Source organism: Pipistrellus kuhlii, unplaced genomic scaffold, assembly GCF_014108245.1.
Source record: "Pipistrellus kuhlii isolate mPipKuh1 unplaced genomic scaffold, mPipKuh1.p scaffold_m20_p_53, whole genome shotgun sequence".
Taxonomy (NCBI): domain Eukaryota; kingdom Metazoa; phylum Chordata; class Mammalia; order Chiroptera; family Vespertilionidae; genus Pipistrellus; species Pipistrellus kuhlii.
Genome location: NW_023425555.1, coordinates 1,366,918 through 1,386,130, shown reverse-complemented (window position 1 = coordinate 1,386,130; position 19,213 = coordinate 1,366,918). Strand labels below are relative to the sequence as shown.

At 49.8% G+C, this 19,213-nt stretch overlaps 1 protein-coding gene across 3 annotated transcripts; it reads left to right on the top strand.

Moving 5' to 3' along the window:
• Nucleotides 1-7,425: 7,425 nt before the first annotated feature.
• Nucleotides 7,426-18,622, top strand: SET (SET nuclear proto-oncogene). 3 transcript variants are annotated; one of them, XM_036416252.2, is made up of 8 exons: nucleotides 7,426-7,621; nucleotides 14,203-14,260; nucleotides 14,879-15,021; nucleotides 15,375-15,478; nucleotides 15,574-15,687; nucleotides 16,748-16,918; nucleotides 17,005-17,151; nucleotides 17,721-18,622. In XM_036416252.2, exons 1-8 carry the CDS (start codon nucleotides 7,516-7,518, stop codon nucleotides 17,742-17,744), a joined length of 867 nt encoding a protein of 288 aa, XP_036272145.1. In that variant the 5' UTR covers nucleotides 7,426-7,515; the 3' UTR covers nucleotides 17,745-18,622. The 3 variants fall into 3 exon arrangements, with proteins under 3 accessions (XP_036272145.1, XP_036272144.1, XP_036272146.1); XM_036416251.2 differs by lacking the exon at nucleotides 7,426-7,621 and adding an exon at nucleotides 12,051-12,420; XM_036416253.2 differs by lacking the exon at nucleotides 7,426-7,621 and adding an exon at nucleotides 12,340-12,725.
• Nucleotides 18,623-19,213: the final 591 nt, after the last annotated feature.

Below are 19,213 nucleotides of genomic sequence, written 5' to 3'. Positions count from 1 at the left end.
CGGAGAGGCAGTACAATGAATGCCCTGTGATCAGCTCCGGTGACAGACAGGGATGTGGAAGGGGCGGGGGGGGGGGGGGGGGCCTTTGGGCTGAGGTCTGGAGAAAGGGAAGGCAGCCTGGCAGGAATAGCTTAAAGGCCAAGAGAGGAATGGGAAGGGGGGGGGGGGGGCTGCAAAGCAGAAGGGGCAGCGCCACGGAGCCGCCAAGCACAGGATAGTCTGGTGCCTTGGCGGCAGGTGGCCAGGGCCAGATCACGAAGGCACTAGTGGGACACACGTTTGGACTGGATCACGGTGGCATCTGGAACACATTGATGGCTCTTCAGCGAGGGAGGGACTTCATTGGGATGTATGTTTTTATTTGTTTGTTTGGTTGATTTTTATTGATCTTAGAAGAAGCAAGGGAGAGAGGGAAACGTCAATGTGAGAGAGAAACGTTGATTGGTTGCCTCCTCCTGCACACACCTGAATCCGGGATCAGAGGATGCTTACCGAACTGAACCACACCAGTCAGGGCAGATGTACGGATTTTAAGAAGAGACTGGCGCGACTGGAGTGGCTCAGTGGTTGAGTGTTGACCTAAGACCCAAGAAGTGGTGATTCGATTCCCTGTCAGGGCACAAGCCTGGGTTATGGGCTTATTCTCTCATCACTTAAAAAAAAAATTTGGGGGGGGGGGGGGAGTGGAAGAGAGAAAGACAGAGAAACATCCATGTGAGAGAAACACATCAACTGTTTGCCTCCTGCACTTACCCTGACCAGGGCCTGGGCCTAGGAGAAGCCTGCAACCAAGGTACACGACTTTGACCGGAATCAAGCCCAGGACACTTCAGTCCCCAGGCCAAGGCTCTCTCATCATTGATATCTCTCTCTCTCTCTCTCTCTCTTTCTCTCTCTCTCTCTCTCTCTCTCTCCCTTCGTCTCTGAAATCAGTACATGTAGAACAGACTGGCTGCAGAGTGGAGAATGGATTGTAACAAGGAGGTTCCCAGCACAGCCCCACTAATTCACTGTCTCCAAGGTGGGTTCTGGAATTTCCCTGGCCATCTTCCTGTGCTCTCAAGTTTAAGATCCACTTAGGGAGAATTTTAGGACTCAAGGCAATGTCAGTGAAATAAGAGCCGCTTAGAAGGGAAAAATCCCACGAAGTTCTGGGTAGTAGACATTTTTACCTTCAAGTCACACAGGCAGGCTTCCCCACTTAGCCTTGGGACGCCCTTACCAGCATTCATTCATTCATTCACTCATTCATTCATTCATTCATTCACTCATTCATTCACTCACCCAGCAGAAGGTTCCCTGCACCTCCTCTGAGTCAGACCCTGAGCTGGGGAGCAGCTGACACCACCAAGCATTCCTGCTTTCTTGGAATTTACATCCTGAGCGTTGACACTGTGCACATAACTACAGGGTAAGAAGTGCTTTGAAGATTCTTGGTCATTATGGGGAGGACATGGCTGCCACCGGGGAGACGGAGAGTGGGGGGGACAGGAAGGGGTGTTAACAGGCCCAAGCCCATGCCTCTCACAGGGAAGAGCACAAAGAACTTTTATTCAACAAATATTAATTGAACGCCTACTGTGACCCAAGGACCCAAGACACACACAGCCGGGAAGGAGACCCCTAGGGAAAGGTAACCTTTGAGAGGTGAATTCTTCAGTCCCTCCGGGTCCCAGAGTCTCTGCAGGCCCCACCCTCTCTCGGCCCCTCCCTCCCTCAGCCCCTCTGCTTCGCCCCAACCCATCCCCGACCCGGAAAGGCCCAGCTCAAAGGTGGACCGAAGACAAAGGGGCCTTAATAAACGCTTTAAAAGTGCTGTCAGAGCTGGAGCAGAGAGCAGGAAGGAAGGGAAGGACAATGGGATGGAACTCCCGCCCCTTTCCCAGCGGGAGCCAGGGAAGACAAACCCTTCTCCAGAACTCACAGGCCTGGCCGGCTGTGCACCTCAGCCCTGAGCTGCCATTGTCCAGCTAGGAGCCAGCAGAGGGGGTTTCTCTTAGGACCTGCCATATCCTCGCCAGCACTTGTTGTTTGTAAGAGGGATTTTATTTTTATTTTTTTTATTTTTATTTTTTAATATATTTTATTGATTTTGTACAGAGAGGAAGGGAGAGAGATAGAGAATTAGAAACATGGATGAGAGAGAGTCATCGATCAGCTGCCTCTTGCACACCCCCTACTGGGGATATGCCCGCAACCAAGGTACATGCCCTTGACCGGAATCGAACCCGGGACCTTTCAGTCCCCAAGCCGACGCTCTATCCACTGAGCCAAACCGGTTTCGGCGGGATTTTATTTTTAGAATCAAGATTTACGCAGAGACAAATACAGTCACGCACCACATCACACCGTTTCAGTCCACAATAGCCCGCAGTGCACGGCTCTCGTGTCGGTGGTGACGCTAGCGTAAACAGGCTGCCGTGTGGCCGGTCTGGTAAAAATAAAGCCCATACAGCTGGGACCGGCTTGGCTCAATGGATAGAGCGTCGGCTTGGGGACTGAAGGGTCCTGGGTTCGATTCCGGTCAAGGGCATGTACCTTGGTTGCGGGCATATCCCCAGTAGGGGGTGTGCAAGAGGCAGCTGATCGATGTCTCTCTCTCATCGATGTTTCTAACTATCTCTCTCCCTTCCTCTTTGTATAAAATCAATAAAATATATTTTTAAAAAATTAAAAAAAAAAAGCCCATACAATCAGGTGCAGTGCATACGACTTGGTGGTGAAATAAATTACTCAGTTACTGGTTTATGTATTTACTATACTGTACTTTTTAAAAAAATGTTCCTATTGATTTCAGAGAAAGGAAGGGAGAGGGAGAGAGAGAGAAGAAAGAATCATTGATTGGCTGCCTCCTGTACACCCCAATCCTGGACATGTGCCCTGACTGGGAATCAAATTGTGACCTCCTACTTCAGAGAGGAAGGGAGAGGGAGAGAGAGAAACGTCGCTGATGAGAGAGAAGCATTGACTGGCTTCCTCCTGCACGCCCCCTACTGGCGATGGAGCCCGCACCGGGCAGGTGCCCTGATCTCCGCATGCTGAAGCTCTATCCCCTGAGCCAAACCGCTAGGTTATTCAGTGAGAGGCGGCTCATGTCCCACCCACACCGACATTTGCCGTCATTAAAAAAATGATGCTTTTATTGATTTTGTTTTAGAGAGAGAGAAAGGGAGAGGGATAGAGAGAGAGAGAGAAACATGGATCGGCTGCCTCCTCCAGGCCCCCTACTTTTGGAAAAAAGTCTAATTCTATTCCTGCTTCACATCATACTCCAGATGAATTCAGACAGGTCACAACTTGTGATGTTAAAACGGAAGATACCCTGATATTAGAAGAAAACACAGGTGATTATTTACATCATCTTGGGATGAAGGAGTTCCAAAAATCACCAACAGGAAAAAGAATTCTAGCCGAAACCAGTTTGGCTCAGTGGATAGAGCGTCAGCCTGCGGACTGAAGGGTCCCGGGTTCGATTCCGGTCAAGGGCACGTACTCTGGTTGCAGGCACATCCTTAGTGAGGGGGTGTGCAGGAGGCAGCTGATCGATGTTTCTTTCTCTCATGGATACTTCTAGCTCTCTATCTCTCCCTTCCTCTCTGTAAAAAATCAAAATATATATATAAAATTTTTTTTAAAAAACTACACAAGAAAAAAGAATTCTAAAAAACAGAAAGAAAGAAAGAAAAAAGAAAGAAAGAAAACATAAGATCAAGGGTCTTGATTACATTGAAGAAAAAAAGCAAAACACCTAAGTGAGTCTCTCCAGAAATTAAAATATCACTTAAAAGACAATGAGAACCCAATAACAACCTAGGGGAAAACATTCTGCAATATTGAAGAGAGAAGGTTTATACACTTAACAAATAAAATACACTTATAAACTGACAAAGAGCAGCATCTCCATAACAAATTGGAGAAGTTGACACAAGTGGGCCATTTACAAGAGAATAAATGCCATCGCTGGAGAAGCAGAGGAAAAACCGTCTTATCTCCTGAGGAACCAACTCCAAGATTGAATTTTCCACCTACCAAGGAGGAAGCTTCCAGAATGAAGCTGGGTTCAGTGACATACCACAAACACTCACGAGAGGGCCTGAACTATTGGGCACCATCTCCAAAACCCCTATCACTTTCCGTAGCTTTTCACGCAACAACGGTAGCTCATTGGTTGTATCCTAAGAGATGTTCTAGGAAAACAGCCACCTGTGTATGCCAAGATTTAGCAGCTAGAATGGTCGTCACGTGTTACTTAGGTCAAACGAGTAGGAAAACCTTAAATTGCCATTGTCGAGGTTTAGTGTGAATAAATGATAACTCATGTACCCAACAGAGAGAACAGTACAGGAGTGAAAAATGCCATGGGAGAATATCTAATAGCATGAAAAGATGTTGAAGGAAATTTGTTAATGTGAAAACTTAGACTAAAAAACCAGCTTTGTGCTATAATCCCCATTTAAAAAAAAAAAAATTGAGCCCAGCCCTAACTGGTTTGACTCAGTGAATTAGAGCGTCGGCCTGCGGACTGAAGGGTCCCAAGTTCGATTCCAGTCAAGGGCATGTACCTTGGTTGCGGGCACATCCCCCGTGTGCGGTGTGCAGGAGGCAGCTGATTGATGTTTCTCTCTCATTGATGTTTCTGGCTCTCTATCCCTCTCCCTTCCTCTCTGTAAAAAATCAATAACATATATTTTAAAAAACACACACAAAAAAAAACCCCCAGGAGCTGGCCAGAGAGGATCTCCTGGGTTCCAGGAGCCTCAGGGAAAAGTGCTGGTTGAATTCTGAGCTCACCTGGCCATCAGGCTCTGGGTAGCAACCCTCCTGTTTCACATTAAGACCAAAAGTGGTGCAAGAAAGACTCCGTTTCAAATCCTGAACTCCTCTGCCCTTTGAAAAAATTCATATGTTTTTATTGATTTCAAAGAAGAAGGGAGAGGGAGAGGGAGAGATAGAAACATTCATGATGGGAATCATAATCAATTACATTGGTTGGCTGCCTCCTGCACACCCCTGCACACCCCACGTTGGGGATCGAGCCCCTAACCCGGGCCTGTGCCCTGACCTGGAATTGAACCACAACCTCCTGATCCACAGGTCGATGCTCAACCCCTGAGCCACGCTGGCCAGCTGGCTGGGCAAGCCTTCTGTCCTTTAGATTTGGGGGCAAGATTCTTTGAGTATGGAGTGTTCCTTTGGTTTGATTCTCCCAACTGTAAAATGAGGACATCACCCTATTCTGAAAAGGCTGATGTGAGGGTTGAAAAGATGATGCTTAGTGAATGCTTCTCCTATGGCTAATGCTCAATAAACAGGAGCTGTTAATTACCCAGCAGGACACACAGACAACCAACCAGCACTGTGTTTTCTCTGCTTTGGACACTTCTGGTTCCAAGGAGCCTGGCCTCAGGCTGCAGAACATCAGAGCCCGTTAACTTCGGGGGCGGGGGGGGGGGGAAGAGGGGTGTGCGGGGGGACCACTGCCTTGCCTCCACCTTGCCTGCGCCATCTGGAAAGGGGCAGAGTTGCACAGTTGCCTAGTAACACCTCTGGGAATCCAGGAAGTTAACTTTTTGGAAGCTTTGGAGGAAAGGAAAGGTGGGGTCTGGTATTTTGGATTTTTAGCTGACTTACGCCAAGTGGGTCTGTCCGTAGGTCTAAATACTGGAACTCAGGGAATTTTTTAAAATGTAGCCCTGGCCCCCGGGTAGCTCAGTTTGTTAGAGTTTTTTGTTTTTGTTTTTTAATAATATATTTTATTGATTTTTTACAGAGAGGAAGGGAGAGGGAGAGTTAGAAACATCAATCAGCTGCCTCCTGCACACCTCCTACTGGGGATGTGTCCGCAACCAAGGGACATGCCCTTGACCGAAATCGAACCTGAGACCCTTGAGCCCGCAGGCCAATGCTCTATCCACTGAGCCAAACCTGCCAGGGCCGTTAGACTTCCTGATACCTATGTCAAAGTTATGGCTTTAATCCCAGGTCAGGGCACATGCATGAATCAACCAATGAATGTATTCTCTCTCTCTCTCTCTCTCTCTTTTTCTCTCTCTCTCCTTTCCTCTTTCTTCATATCAATCAATTGATAATTTTTTCAAAAATATATTTTATTGATATTTTACAGAGAGGAAGGGAGAGGGATAAAGAGCTAGAAACATCAATGAGAGAGAAACATCGACCAGCTGCCTCCTGCACACCCCCTACCGGGGATGTGCCCGCAACCAATGTACATGCCCTTGACCAGAATCGAACCCGGGACCCCTCAGTCTGCAGGCAGACGCTCTATCCACTGAGCTAAACCAGTTTCAACCAATTGATAATTTTTTAAAGTGCAACATAGCCATAAGATTCAAAATTCAAAATGTATAGCAGGGCAAAAAATGAACCATCTCCCTGTACCCAGTCCTCTCATTTCTCATCACCCAGCCCCCCCCCCCCCCGCCCCCCCAGTGAAGGCAGAGTTATCACCTTCATAATAGTCCTTCTGTTAAGTCCTTGAGTTCGAGACATACAGGGAAATACGTGAAGGTGTGTCTTTTTCTTCCCCCTCCTAGACAAATGGTAAACATTGCTAACTCCGTGGTTTAGGACTTTGTTTTTCGCTTCACCACAGCTCCGGTCTCCTACTTGTGTTGTTTGTTGCAGAGCATTCTAGAAGCCTGAAGTGAGGCTGTTCCCGATCTTTTGCTGTCCCGAAGTTGCAGTGAATATCCTTGTGTCGGAATCATCTCACAGTGGAGCAGTGAATCTGCAGGATAAATTCCTCGAAGGGGAATTTCTGGGTCAAAAGAACGTGTTTTTCTATTTTTGATATATGTTACTATAGGTAAACTAGAGGCATGGTGCATGAAATCTGTACACAGGTAGGGTCCCAAGGCCTGGCCAGTGATCAGGGCCAATCAGGGCCTTCTCTACCTATACAGCTTAAGTTTGAAAAATGTGGCTCTCCAAAGAAATGCCAGTCGTCGTCCTGTTGCTATTTGGCTCTGTGGACTGATGAGTGTGCCGACCACTGCTTTAGTTCCATATTCCCTTACTCTTCCAAGCTGAGACCTGGAGGTTGGGCAGGAGTTAGCCAGACGTGGGGGGGGTGGGGGAGGAGGTCTAGAGAACATTCCAGGCTGGGGAGAGGCCAGGTCACATCTCAGTCTTCTGGAGGCCAAAGGGAGAAAGAAGAGAAGTTGTCAGCACGGCCACGGAGGGGGTTTGGGGAAAGATGCGGGGCGGGCGGCGGGGGTCTCAGGCCTGCAGACTGGAGGGTCCGGGAGCGCACAGCCGGCTCCCCGCCCCCTCCGCCCGGGGGCGAGCCGGAGGGCCCGGGAAGCGGTGTTGATTGGCGGGAGGAGAAAGGGATGGGGCGGGGGAGGGGACGGAGGTGTGTGTCCCTCTGTCATGTAAATCGCCCCCGCAGGCAGGGCGGCTCCGGCCCATTTAAACCTCCCGCACCTGGGCGGGCCCAGAGCTCCGCGCCTTCCCGCCGCCGCCTCCCGCCCGGCTCCCTCCGCGGCCCGCAGCATGGCCCCCAAGCGCCCGGCCCCGCCGCCGCCGGCCAAGAAGCCCCGGGCCGCCCCGGCGCCCAAGCCCGAGAGGAAGCCGGCCGCCCCGGACGTGCCCAAGGGAGGTGGGTCCTGCGCCCGCGCCGCGGGGCGGGAGGCTTTGCAAAGTGGGTTTTGGCTTCCACGTGATCCCCCCCACCCCCCGCTGGTCTCTCTCGGTGGTTTCGGGGTGCGGGCTCCGATCCCCCGGGAGGGGTCATTGGGAGCGTGGGGGTGAGCGGAGGAGGTCTGGGTGCAGGAGAAGCCGGAGGGGGGAGACGGGGCGCCCCGGAGCACGTGCGCGCTCCCCCTGCCCCCACCCACTCCCGGCCCGGCCCCCCGGCTTCCGGGACCCCCGTCTGGGGGTGCAGCGCCGCCGGCCCGCCTGAGCCCGGGGGAGCACCTGGGGTCCTTCAGCCCCCGGGGTCCTACCTCCAAAATCCCGCCGGTCCCTCCTCCTCGCTCCCCAGCTCTGCGCCGCCCGCCCACATTCTGGTTTCCCCCTCCTCCTCTTCCCCCCCCTTCCAGCCTCATCCTCCTCTTTCTCCCCCCCACCCCCGGCTTCCAGCTTCCTCCTCCTCTTCCTCCTCCCCCGCTTCCAGCCTCCTCCTCCCTCCCAGCCGCGCGAAGCCGGTCACGTGACCCCGGGCTTAAAACCCTTCCTCTTCCTCGCCTCCCCTTTGCCCCGAGATACAGACTGAGATCTGCAGGGCCTTCCCCCTCGGGCCCCACCCCCCGGCCCCCACCAGCGCCTCTCCGGGCTCCAGCCCCCTCCTGCACCGCTCACCTGCGTTCACCTCCTGGCGCTCTGCTCTCTCCCCTGGGACCCCGACCCCCACTTGTTCTCGGCAGGATCCCTCACCTCTCCTACCTGTGCGGGCCTCCTGGCCAAAAGGCACTGCGGACCCGCACGCGTCCTCCGCCGAGCTGCGGCTGCTGGGCTAGGAGTGCCCCCTCCGCCCCGGCAGCTCCTGGGGTCACCGGCGTGGCCCTGACATCAGTACTTTGTAGTTTGGGTTTCATGTCGTGTTCCCCCCCCCCCCCCCACCATGAACCCCTAACTTGGAGGCGTGGCTGCTGCGATTTGCAGGCACACAGCTCGGAGCCCGGCACAGAGTGGCTTGTCCCGGTGATGAGGCCTCCCTGCCGAGCGGGGATGTGGGGGCCTCGTGGGGGCGGGTTTGGATAGGTGGAAGGCAGGCGGGATGGCACTGTCCTGGGAAAGTGTGGCCGCAGGCTCGGGGAAGGGGCTAGCCTAGGGGTCTGAGAATCCTCCTGGTTTGCAGACCTGGCTGAGGTGGAAGGAGCCAGAATCCGCATCCAGGGGTTCCTAGGGGTGTGCTGGGGGGCGTGCCCAGCTTGGCTTCCCTGGGCAAGGTCCCGTGGCACGCAGACCTCCCCCCCAGCTGATGGCCCCGTGTGGCAAAGCTGGAGCCAGGGTTTGACGCCTGGCTGTACCTGGCTGTGACCTTGTTGGGCGAGTGACGGAACCGGCGTTTCTTTTCTCTTGTGTAAAATGGGCTCGACATGTACCCGCCTCAGGCTTGTGGTGAGGTGGCTTGAATAGAAGTAAAACACGTAGGACCCCGATTGGCACCCAAACTGGGCTCTGGAGATGGGTAAGCTCCCCCCACTCCTGTGAGCAGCAAAGTGTAGACAAGGGGAGCGTTCACAGGACCACGCGGTGTGCACCGCTGTCCTTCTGAGGCTCATCCAGACCTGGTGACGGCTCTGGCCATTCGCCGGCACCGATCTGCCAGGCACTGTGCGAAGCGCTTCTCTCCCCATCAGCCCTCACAGCAGCGGCAGCGGGGGGTAGTATATTGGAGAGCAGGAAAAAGAGGCTCAGAAATGGGTGTGTGTGTGTGTGTGTGTGTGTGTGTGTGTGAGGCCATCCTAGCTCAGGTTTCCTCTTCATCCCGGGTCACTGCTGCGCTGTTGGGAACCCCAACATCTGTTCCAATATTAAGCCATGGGGTTCTCCTTCAAAGAAACGGGAGGAGAGGAGAGGGAGGAATTCTGAGTAAGGCCAAGGAGAGTGCTGGAGACCACAGTGAATGATGGCGCAGTGGATGAGTTCTCTCTCGGTGTGTCCAATGCCACTCCCTTATTTACTGAAACGTTTGCCCTTTTGCTTTCTCTTCCACTTCCTAGTGTGTGATCTTGCATTCATCAAAAAAAATTTGTTCCTGTTGTATTGAATTTTGGGTGACGCTGGTTAACAAAATTTTACGCTTCAGCTTTGCAAGCGTCTGGAGTGCGGTGATGAGGTCAAGAGGAGGAGCAGGTGGTCCGGGAGGCTGGGGGTGTGGAAGGCCGGTGGAGCCTCTGCAGATGCCTGGGGAACAGTGCCTCAACCTCGGAGGGATGCCGCGGTCCCCGTACCTGCCCTGGAGCATGCTCTGTGTAGCTGCAGCCCTCTGCACAGTGTCTTTCAGAATGTTTCATCCCATCTGTAGGTCGTGAAGTCATTTTAGTGGAGCACACCCTGATCTCAAGAAAAGAAAAATAGGAGATTAAGGGTCACATCACACTTAGGAAGGGTAAAGCATTGTTTCGTGTGCATTTGTGCCCCGGGTTTTTTATGTCAAATGTGTCTGTTCTGTATAGGTCATGCCCCAAATGGGAAAACTGTCATAGAGTAGGCGCTTGCTGTCCACTAGCCTGAACTAGAATCTAGGCTCTGCCACTTGGATAGAAAAGTTGAGTTTGTCTGTGCAATAAGGATATTGATAACCTACCTTGTGTGTCATGACGATTGAATGAGAAAATGTATGTGCTTACAAGCAAGCCCGTGGGCCATGGGCCATGCTTCAGCAATGCGCCAGAGCCTGGTATTTCTTTCCAACTCAGTACCATCACAATGGTGGCAGGAAACTGGCCATCGTGAGAGTATGTAAGCACCACCAAAAACAGCAAATGCTGCAAATCAGGGTGTTTTTTTGTGTGTTTTTTTAAAATATATTTTATTGATTTTGTACAGAGAGGAAGGGAGAGAGATAGAGAGCTAGAAACATCGATGAGAGAGAGAGTCATCGATCAGCTGCCTCTTGCACACCCCCTACTGGGGATATGCCCACAACCAAGGTACATGCCCTTGACCAGAATCGAACCTGGGACCCTTCAGTCCCCAAGCCGACGCTCTATCCATTGAGCCAAATCGGTTTCGGCCAAATCGGGTTTTGGTGTTTTTTCCTTCTCTTTTGGGATCTTGTTTGCAAACATTTAATAATACTTCTTTTACGCCTGTGCAATTGGGATAGAAATGGATTGAGCTGGACTCGATTGAGATTCAGGTTTGGAGGGAAAGGATTAGATAAATTTCTGGGTTTTTGGGGAAGTCCCCAGAAGATACTTGTATTCTGTACCCATGGACTGGATGCCAATTACTTAACATTTATTGATCACTCACCACGGACTAAAGAAAAACACTGTGTTTGCTGGAAGGCAAATGACCCAATCCCAAATTCTGGTTACAATTGCCCAGGGAAGCTTTTTAAGGTCCATGTCTAGGGGCCCTGGAGGAAGGAGTAGAGGGAGGTGCCTTTGCATTGCCTAGAAAGCATATTTATTTATTTTTAAAAATACATTTTATTGATATTTTACAGAGAGGAAGGGAGAGATAGAGAGCTAGAAATGTCAATGAGAGAGAAACATCGACCAGCTGCCTCTTGCACATGCCCTACTGGGGATGTGCCTGCAACCAAGGTACATGCCCTTGACCGGAATAGAACCCAGGACCTTTTCAGTCTGCAGGCCGACAGCTCTCCCACTGAGCCAAACCGGTTTCGGCTAGAAAGCATATTTTAACAGGAATGCCTTGGCCCTGCTTAATGGTTCAAGACCTGGCCTAAAGCAGGCCTTTGTTGGCCCTATCATCAGGCGAGATAAATTTTAACACCTTTCTCTACCCCATTTGGTCAATTGTGTGGCCTTAATGAATTACACACTACACTTGTCCAGGACCGGCCCTTTCTTGCAAGCATCAGGCACAGAGTTGGGCCAAAAAGGACACTCACTGCCTTCAGAAGACTTCCACTTCAGTTCGGCCCTGTTTAAATTATTAGCACTGACCCAGTCCCATTTGTCAGCCTTCTTTGCATTTGATCATTCTATAACAAATTGGTTGAGTGGGGAAGTGACTTGCCCAAGGGCACACAGCCCGCTGGGCAGAGCTTGCACTAAAAGCCAGGAAAAGGCCATGTGAGTGAACTGTGGACAGCTTGGGGCGCTTTGCAAAGCCCGAGTGAGTAAAAATAGCCTTTTCCCCATCTGGAAGATAGGATGGAGGCGCTGCCTCCTCTCCCCCACGGGGGGATGCCCTGGCACATCGCCCCAGGGCGCAGAAAGAACCTGGGGTGGGTTATTTCTGGATCCCAATGCTACTACGAGGCCTGCACTTTCGGGGGGCTGCGAACTCCCCTCCGCCCGGCGGAGAAGGGAAACCGCTTCGCCACCACGTGACGCGCTTGTCCCGGGAGCCTGCGCGCGGCGCCGCGAGGCCCCGCCCCGGACCGCCGTAGCGCGCAAATGTCCCGGGTCGGGCCTGAGAAGGGGAAAGCGGGGGAGGGGCGCGCGGCGCGGGGGGCCGGCCCCGTACGTCGCCGCGTTCCTTCCTCCCGCCTCTCCGCCAGGCCCTGTGTCTCCGCGCCGAGGCCCCGCCCCCTCGCCCCGGCGCCGCAGCCAATGGCCGGGCGGCGCGAGCCCCTCCGGCAGGGGGCGGGGCTTGCGCTCGGGCCTGGCGCGCCTGCGCCCTGCCGCCCGCCCCTCGCGGAGAGGAGGAGGTGGAGGAGGAGGCGACTCGGGGAGAACGAGCAGCGAGCTGGATCGCGGAGCGTGAGTGAAGGAGCCCGGCCGCCTGCCCGCCCGCCGCCGCCTCCCTTCCGTAAGCAGGAGCCCGGGCCGGGCCCGGCACGCCGCCGCAGCCTCTCCCTCGTCGCCAGGCCGCGAGGGCAGCGCGCGCGAGGCAGGGGGAGGGAGAACGAGCGGCGCGGGAGGAGGCGGCCGGACCGAGCGAGCGCCCGCGCGCGTGTGGCGTGAGGGGAAGCCGCTGCCCGCCCCCTTCGCCGTCCCTGCGCTCCCCCTCCCCGCTCCCCCCCCGACCGCGGAGCAGCACCATGTCGGCGCCGGCGGCCAAAGTCAGTAAAAAGGAGCTCAACTCCAACCACGACGGGGCCGACGAGACCTCAGGTGAGGAGCAGGCGAGGCGGGGGCCGGCCCGCGCCGCCATCTTCGCCGCCCGCCCGGCCCGCAGGCCGCCGGTGGGGCCCGGGGGGCGCTGGGCGGCCGGGCCGGCGCGCGCCTCGGCGCCCTTTTTGTGCGCGCGGGGCCGGGCCGGGGTGGCGCCGCGGCGGCGGACGGCGCTGCGAGGCGGGGGCGCTGCGGCCTGCTCGGCGCGGGCGGAGGAGACCCCCCCTTCCTCTCCCCCCTCCCTCGCTCTCCTCCCCCTCCCTCCCTCCCGAGAAGCCTCTCTTTATTGTGCTCCGCCATGATGCCTCGCTCCCATCAGCCGCCACCGCCGCCACATGGTGCGGCCGGACGCGGCCCCGCGCCCGGGCCTCCGCGCGGCTCCCTCTTTGCGCCCGGCCCGCCGGCGGCGGCCCCGCACCCCCGCCCGCAGGCCGGCCCCCCGCCTCGCCCGGGCCGGCCCGGGGGCGCGGGGAGACACGCGGCCGGCCGCCCGGAGGATGCTGCTGTCGCCCGGGGCGCTCCCCACGTGGGGCGGCCACCGGGCCGCGGCCGCGCGCCGAGCGACCTGGCTCGGCGGGCAGGGAGCTGGGGGGGTTTGCGATGGCTCCTAGGAAGCCGCCTGCTTCCCCGGGAAGGCTTTCCCGGCGGGGGGCTGCAAAGCCCGGGATGGTCACCGGAAATGAGCCGCGCGCCTCCAGGACCCTTCACGCCCACTTAGTTGGTCGGCTTTGCAGCCTTTTGCCGGACAAAAGGGCACCTTTCCCATAGCACACCTCCTCCTCCTCTTCCTTCCGTGGCTCCTAGTTTTCTGCCTTCAAGCTTGACTCCCTGTAAGTGTTGGGCCATCTTGAGATCAGCCCGCCTGAAATTGGGTTGGAGGGGTGAGAAAGGTCAGAGACGAATCTTGGGGTCTAAAGAGGAAAAGTGCAGTGTTTACGATGGTCCAGGCCTAGGGGCCCTTTCCTGTCTCTGTAGGGTTGTCTTGTTTCGGTTGTAGCTACTGAGCGATATTTTCAGCTTTCTAGAAAGAGTGTGGTTCCACCCATGGATCCGTGGTGTCCTGATTTTTGTTAATGTCATGGGTTGCTTTCCGCAGTTTACTTAGCAGCTGGTATTAGTATATTGCAGGTATATAATGTGATAAATAATAAACACTTAAAGAATTCCTGAATAAGGTTTATTCCTTGTCTTTCATAATAGAAACTAACAATTTAGTCTCTTTTTGTAATGTAACTGCTAAAAAGTGCTACGCTACAAGTATTTTGAATACCTAACAGATAGCAAGATTTGTGAATAATGTTTGAATTTGTCAGCTACTTGCATGAACACGTGGAGGGCATGCCTTGCAGGCAATTGTGTGTGTGTGTGTTGTAACAAATAGCTTTATTGTATAACTCACAGACACTGCTCACATCAGAAAAGCTAGATAAATGCGTCTTCTAATTAGTATTGAGTTTTATGCATATTTTTCTTGCAGAAAAAGAACAGCAAGAAGCGATTGAACATATTGATGAAGTACAAAATGAAATAGACAGGTAAGGTTTTTCTTAATTTCCAGACATTTTCTGAAATACATCTTATGGTATGGAGATCTGTGAAATTGGTCAAATCTCTATCCACTGGCTAAATGGAGATGGTTATGATAGTGGAAACATGAAGTCAGTGTTATTTTTCTGTGAAATATTGTAGTCAACAAAAAACTTTTGATGAAAGCACATTGTTTTTGTAAAGATTCGGTCTCCTTTTAAATGCTACAAGTTGTCTGAATTGCAGTGCATGGACTTCTGACAGTTATGGCATCAGTGTTGCTCTGACTTGATTAGCAGTCTTCTCCCCCCCCTCCCCCTCTGATGTGCCTGAGGGACCCAGAATTGAAGTTAGCCTGGTAGTAATTGAAATAAATGTACAATGCCACCAAAATGCTTGGTTTGGGCACCTAAACAGCTGCCCATTATTGAGTGCCTAACCCAGATCAAATTGCCAGCTTAGTTTTGACTTGATTTTAATAGGGGTATAAAAATCTAGATGCTTCAGTTTATTATAAATGTGTACTTTGCCCTTTTCTAAAGTTAACAAGAGTGTATATTCTGTAGTCTTCACAATTTTTGTATTTGTCAGATACCATCGTCAACATGTCTTTTCATTTGCTTCAGACTTAATGAACAAGCCAGTGAGGAGATTTTGAAAGTAGAACAGAAATATAACAAACTTCGCCAACCATTTTTTCAGAAGAGGTCAGAATTGATCGCCAAAATCCCAAATTTTTGGGTAACAACATTTGTCAACCATCCACAAGGTATGTTACCAGCGGAGCATTACTAAAGAGTATAGGATGCCCACTTGTTAAGGAGTAGAGGAACCTTGGCTTGAGGACTTGGTCCAACGTGTTTGTTACATGTAGAAGTTGAAACACTGAGAGGGGAGGGTTATAATTAATGTTTTCTGTCTTTAGAAGATTCTGGATTTGCCTTTAATTACTTGATAAAATGATGGTGCTACCTCTGACACTCAGCCATTTGGTTTTCAGTTAATGGATTTATGAAACCAAGATACTAAATTAGGAAAAATTTTTAAGTGCTTTAACAAGCACTTGAGTTACTCAGTGCTTGTCTGTTTAATATTCATTTGGCTTATAATTTGCTGGTCTAGTGTCTGCACTGCTTGGGGAAGAGGATGAAGAGGCGCTGCATTATTTGACAAGAGTTGAAGTGACAGAATTTGAAGATATTAAATCAGGTTACAGAATAGATTTTGTGAGTATCAGTAACTCTTGTTTGCCACTGTGGATATTAACTTGGGCTTTGGTTAGAAGAGCTGATTGTATTGATTTCTAATCCTCTTCTTACAGTATTTTGATGAAAATCCTTACTTCGAAAATAAAGTTCTCTCCAAAGAATTTCATCTGAATGAGAGTGGTGATCCATCTTCAAAGTCCACTGAAATCAAATGGAAATCTGGAAAGGTATTTGAAAAATTGTTTGGCAAATATTTTGTATATTTTGGTTTCGTTGAATCATGTAACAATACTTTGTGCTTCGGTAATGTGTTATGCACATCCTTAAAATACAAGAAAAATTCCAATCTGGCCGGGGAGGTTCAGTCGGTTGAACATTCTCCTGTGCATAGAAAGGTTGCCAGTTGGATTCTCCGTCAGGGCGTATACCTGGGTTGCAGGTTCAGACCCCCAGCAGGCATGTCTGGGAGGTAACTGATCACTTTCTCACACGGATAGAGATGCAGTCTTTCTCTCCCCTTCTCTTCTCTCCTCTTCTCTCTTTCAGCATGTCCTAGGATGAGGATTAAAAAACAAACTACAGTGTGTTAAAGTCAAATATAATAATCTGGAGCTCTCATAATTTGTGCAGTATAAATTTTTATAGAAATGGACTAGTTTTTGTTTGTTTCTTAATTTGTGATTGAGCTCTTCCAATGGCATGCCAATACCAAAATACATTTCTTTCCGCATTTAATTAGTAAATATCTTTAAAATATATATATATATTTTTTTATTGATTTTTTTTTTTTTTAAATTTTTTACAGAGAGGAAGGGAGAGAGATAGTTAGAAACATTGATCAGCTGCCTCCTGCACACCCCCTACTGGGGATGTGCCCACAACCAAGGTGCATGCCCTTGACCAGAATCGAACCTGGGACCTTTCAGTCCTCAGGTTGACGCTCTATCCACTGAGCCAAACCAGTTTCGGCTAGGAAATATCTTTTAAATAACACTATGTTGGACTGTTTGTTAAAGTGGAACTAATTTTATGAAAAAGCCAAAAATTAGTTGATGGTACCTTTCAGGAAAACATTGTCATACAAATTTGACAATAGTCTTTCCAGACCTAGAATTTTAGGGCCTTTTCTCTTTATATTTTGTAATTTCTCATATATGAGAATGATAGTTTGATAATATATTGATGTACATTTTTGTTGTCCTTTGGGTTAAACTCTTGCTGTTTGAATTATGGGAAACTTAGTTTTTGTAGAGAGCCTGCATCAGAAGTTTTTCCACCTTCATTTAGGATTTGACGAAACGTTCAAGTCAAACGCAGAATAAAGCCAGCAGGAAGAGACAGCATGAGGAACCCGAGAGCTTCTTCACCTGGTTTACTGACCATTCTGATGCAGGTGCGGATGAGTTAGGAGAAGTCATCAAAGATGACATTTGGCCGAATCCTTTACAGTACTACTTGGTGAGTTGAGTGGTCTACTATTCAAGGTTGCACTTGTTTTATTTGTTTGAAAATGAGTTTTTAACAATAACTCCTGGTTTTTTAAGGTTCCTGACATGGATGATGAAGAAGGAGAAGGAGAAGAAGATGATGATGATGATGAAGAGGAGGAAGGGTTGGAAGATATAGATGAAGAAGGGGATGAGGATGAAGGTGAAGAAGATGAAGATGATGATGAGGGGGAAGAAGGAGAGGTAAATCCAGGAAGATAACTTTAAACCATGTTATTTTAAACGTTATATATGTTGTAAAATGGAACTGACTCAACTAACTATGGGAGGATTTATAGAAGAGATAAGCTATTTTGATGTATAAGATTGGGAGGAATTTTGATGAAATTGTATTCGTGATTTTTAACTAGCTCTGCTTTTGTGGCTGGTTTTTTATGACTACACAAGCCTGTCCTTCCTTAACCAGTACTTTAATAAAAGTGGTGTGGATAGTGCAGGTGGTCATATTTGGAATAACAAATTTACATGTTTTAGATTCACTATAAAACTCTTACAGTCACTGTATTTTGGTTTGGATTATTTGGTCTGAAAGATGTCTAGTGATTTGGTTAGTGCTGAAAAATTAATTTATCTGGAATAAAATCACTGGTTCATTTAGCTAAGATTTGAGCATAGGTTGTGATATATAGGTCCATAAAATTAGATTCTTCATAGTGTGCCATGTTCTGTGGAGTTCATCATGGTTCCTATGAATGTTGGGAGTGACTTTAGGATTAACCCTAAAGATTAATTGCCTGCTTTTCTCCTTACAGGAAGATGAAGGAGAAGATGACTAATGAACACGATGGATTCCAGCCTTTTTTAGTTTTCTCCAGTCCCTGGGAGCAAGTTGCAGTCTTTTTTTCCTTTCTCTTCCCCTCCCCCCCCCCCCCTCTTGTGCTCAGTCACCCTGTTTTTGAGGTCTCTCTTTCTCTCCTTTACACCATGGTTCTCACCTTATTTGGGGGGATGTACCTTGAGCAGAATACAGTGGGAAAAGAATCTTTGCCCCTTTCTGTTCCAAATTCATTTTTATCCCTTCCTGTCTCAAGAAAAACTTAATGGAATCACCACCACGTGCTCTGTGGGAAAAAAGAAAAGCCTTCTGCTCCCTTCGCTCTGCTGGGAGCTGGAGGCTGCTAGGCCCCTGTGTAGTAGTGCATAGAATTCTAGCTTTTTCCCTCCTTTCTCTGTATATTGGGCTCAGAGATTACACTGTGTCTCTATGTGAATATGGACAGTTAGCATTTACCAACATGTATCTGTCTACTTTCTCTTGTTTAAAAAAAGAAAAAAAAAACTTAAAAAAAGGGGGGGTTATAGAAGGTGAGCAAAGGGTGGGTTTGAGATGTCTGGGTGGGTTAAGTGGGCATTTTGACAACATGGCTTCTCCTTTGGCATGTTTAATTGTGATGTTTAACGGACATCCTTGCAGTCTAAGATGACACTTTTAAAATAAAATTCTCTCCTAATGATGACTTGAGCCCTGCCACTCGATGGGAGAATCAGCAGAACCTGTAGGATCTTATTCGGAATTGACATTTCTCTATTGTAATTTTGTTCCTGTTTATTTTTAAATTTTCTTTTTGTTTCACTGGAAAGAAAAGATGCTCAGTTTTAAACGTTAAAAGTGTACAAGTTGCTTTGTTACAATAAAACTAAATGTGTACACAAAGGATTTGATGCTTTTCTCTCAGAACAGATTTCAAGCTTGACTTGTATAACATATTGTCAAACTTTGTCAACTAAACTCCATATTTTTTGATACGCACTTTGCAGGATGATCTCAGGGCTATGTGGACTGAGTAAAGGGGTTTGAATCAATATATTGTCTCCATAGCTGGGAAACATCATGAGTACAGTTTGCTATCAGTGTCTGAAAATTTTCAAATATTTGGAATACCAGATTGCTCAAACTTAGTTCTGAGTATGTTGTATCTTTAATTTTGTATATCAAGTTGGCATTTTAAAAATGGGTCTATATTTACCTGGGTTATAATACAGTGCCTGCCACCACCACCAGACAGACCTGGTGCTCTAATGCCGAGTTACACACAGGGCTATTGCTGGCATGTCTTCATTGGCACTATAAAGGTGGCCCCGAAGACAAGCTTGCAGAGGAAGAAGTCCGTATTGGTGGTTAAGAAACTCAGGTTAGGAGTACTTTTGTCTCAAGTACCAGCTATTTAGCTTATTGTTCTCAAATGAGACCAGTCTGAATCTGGGTGACATGATGGACTCTGCTCTGCTAGATGCCATTGTGCAT

What these genes read in the sequence shown, in the direction of transcription:
- SET (XM_036416251.2), top strand. Translation starts at nt 12,066, where the DNA reads ATGTCCCGGGTCGGGCCTGAGAAGGGGAAAGCGGGGGAGGGGCGCGCG. An exon ending in ATTTGTCAACCATCCACAAG is followed by an intron (nt 15,022 to 15,374) that starts GTATGTTACCAG and finishes TTGCTGGTCTAG; the next exon opens with TGTCTGCACTGCTTGGGGAA. An exon ending in ATCCTTTACAGTACTACTTG is followed by an intron (nt 16,919 to 17,004) that starts GTGAGTTGAGTG and finishes TGGTTTTTTAAG; the next exon opens with GTTCCTGACATGGATGATGA.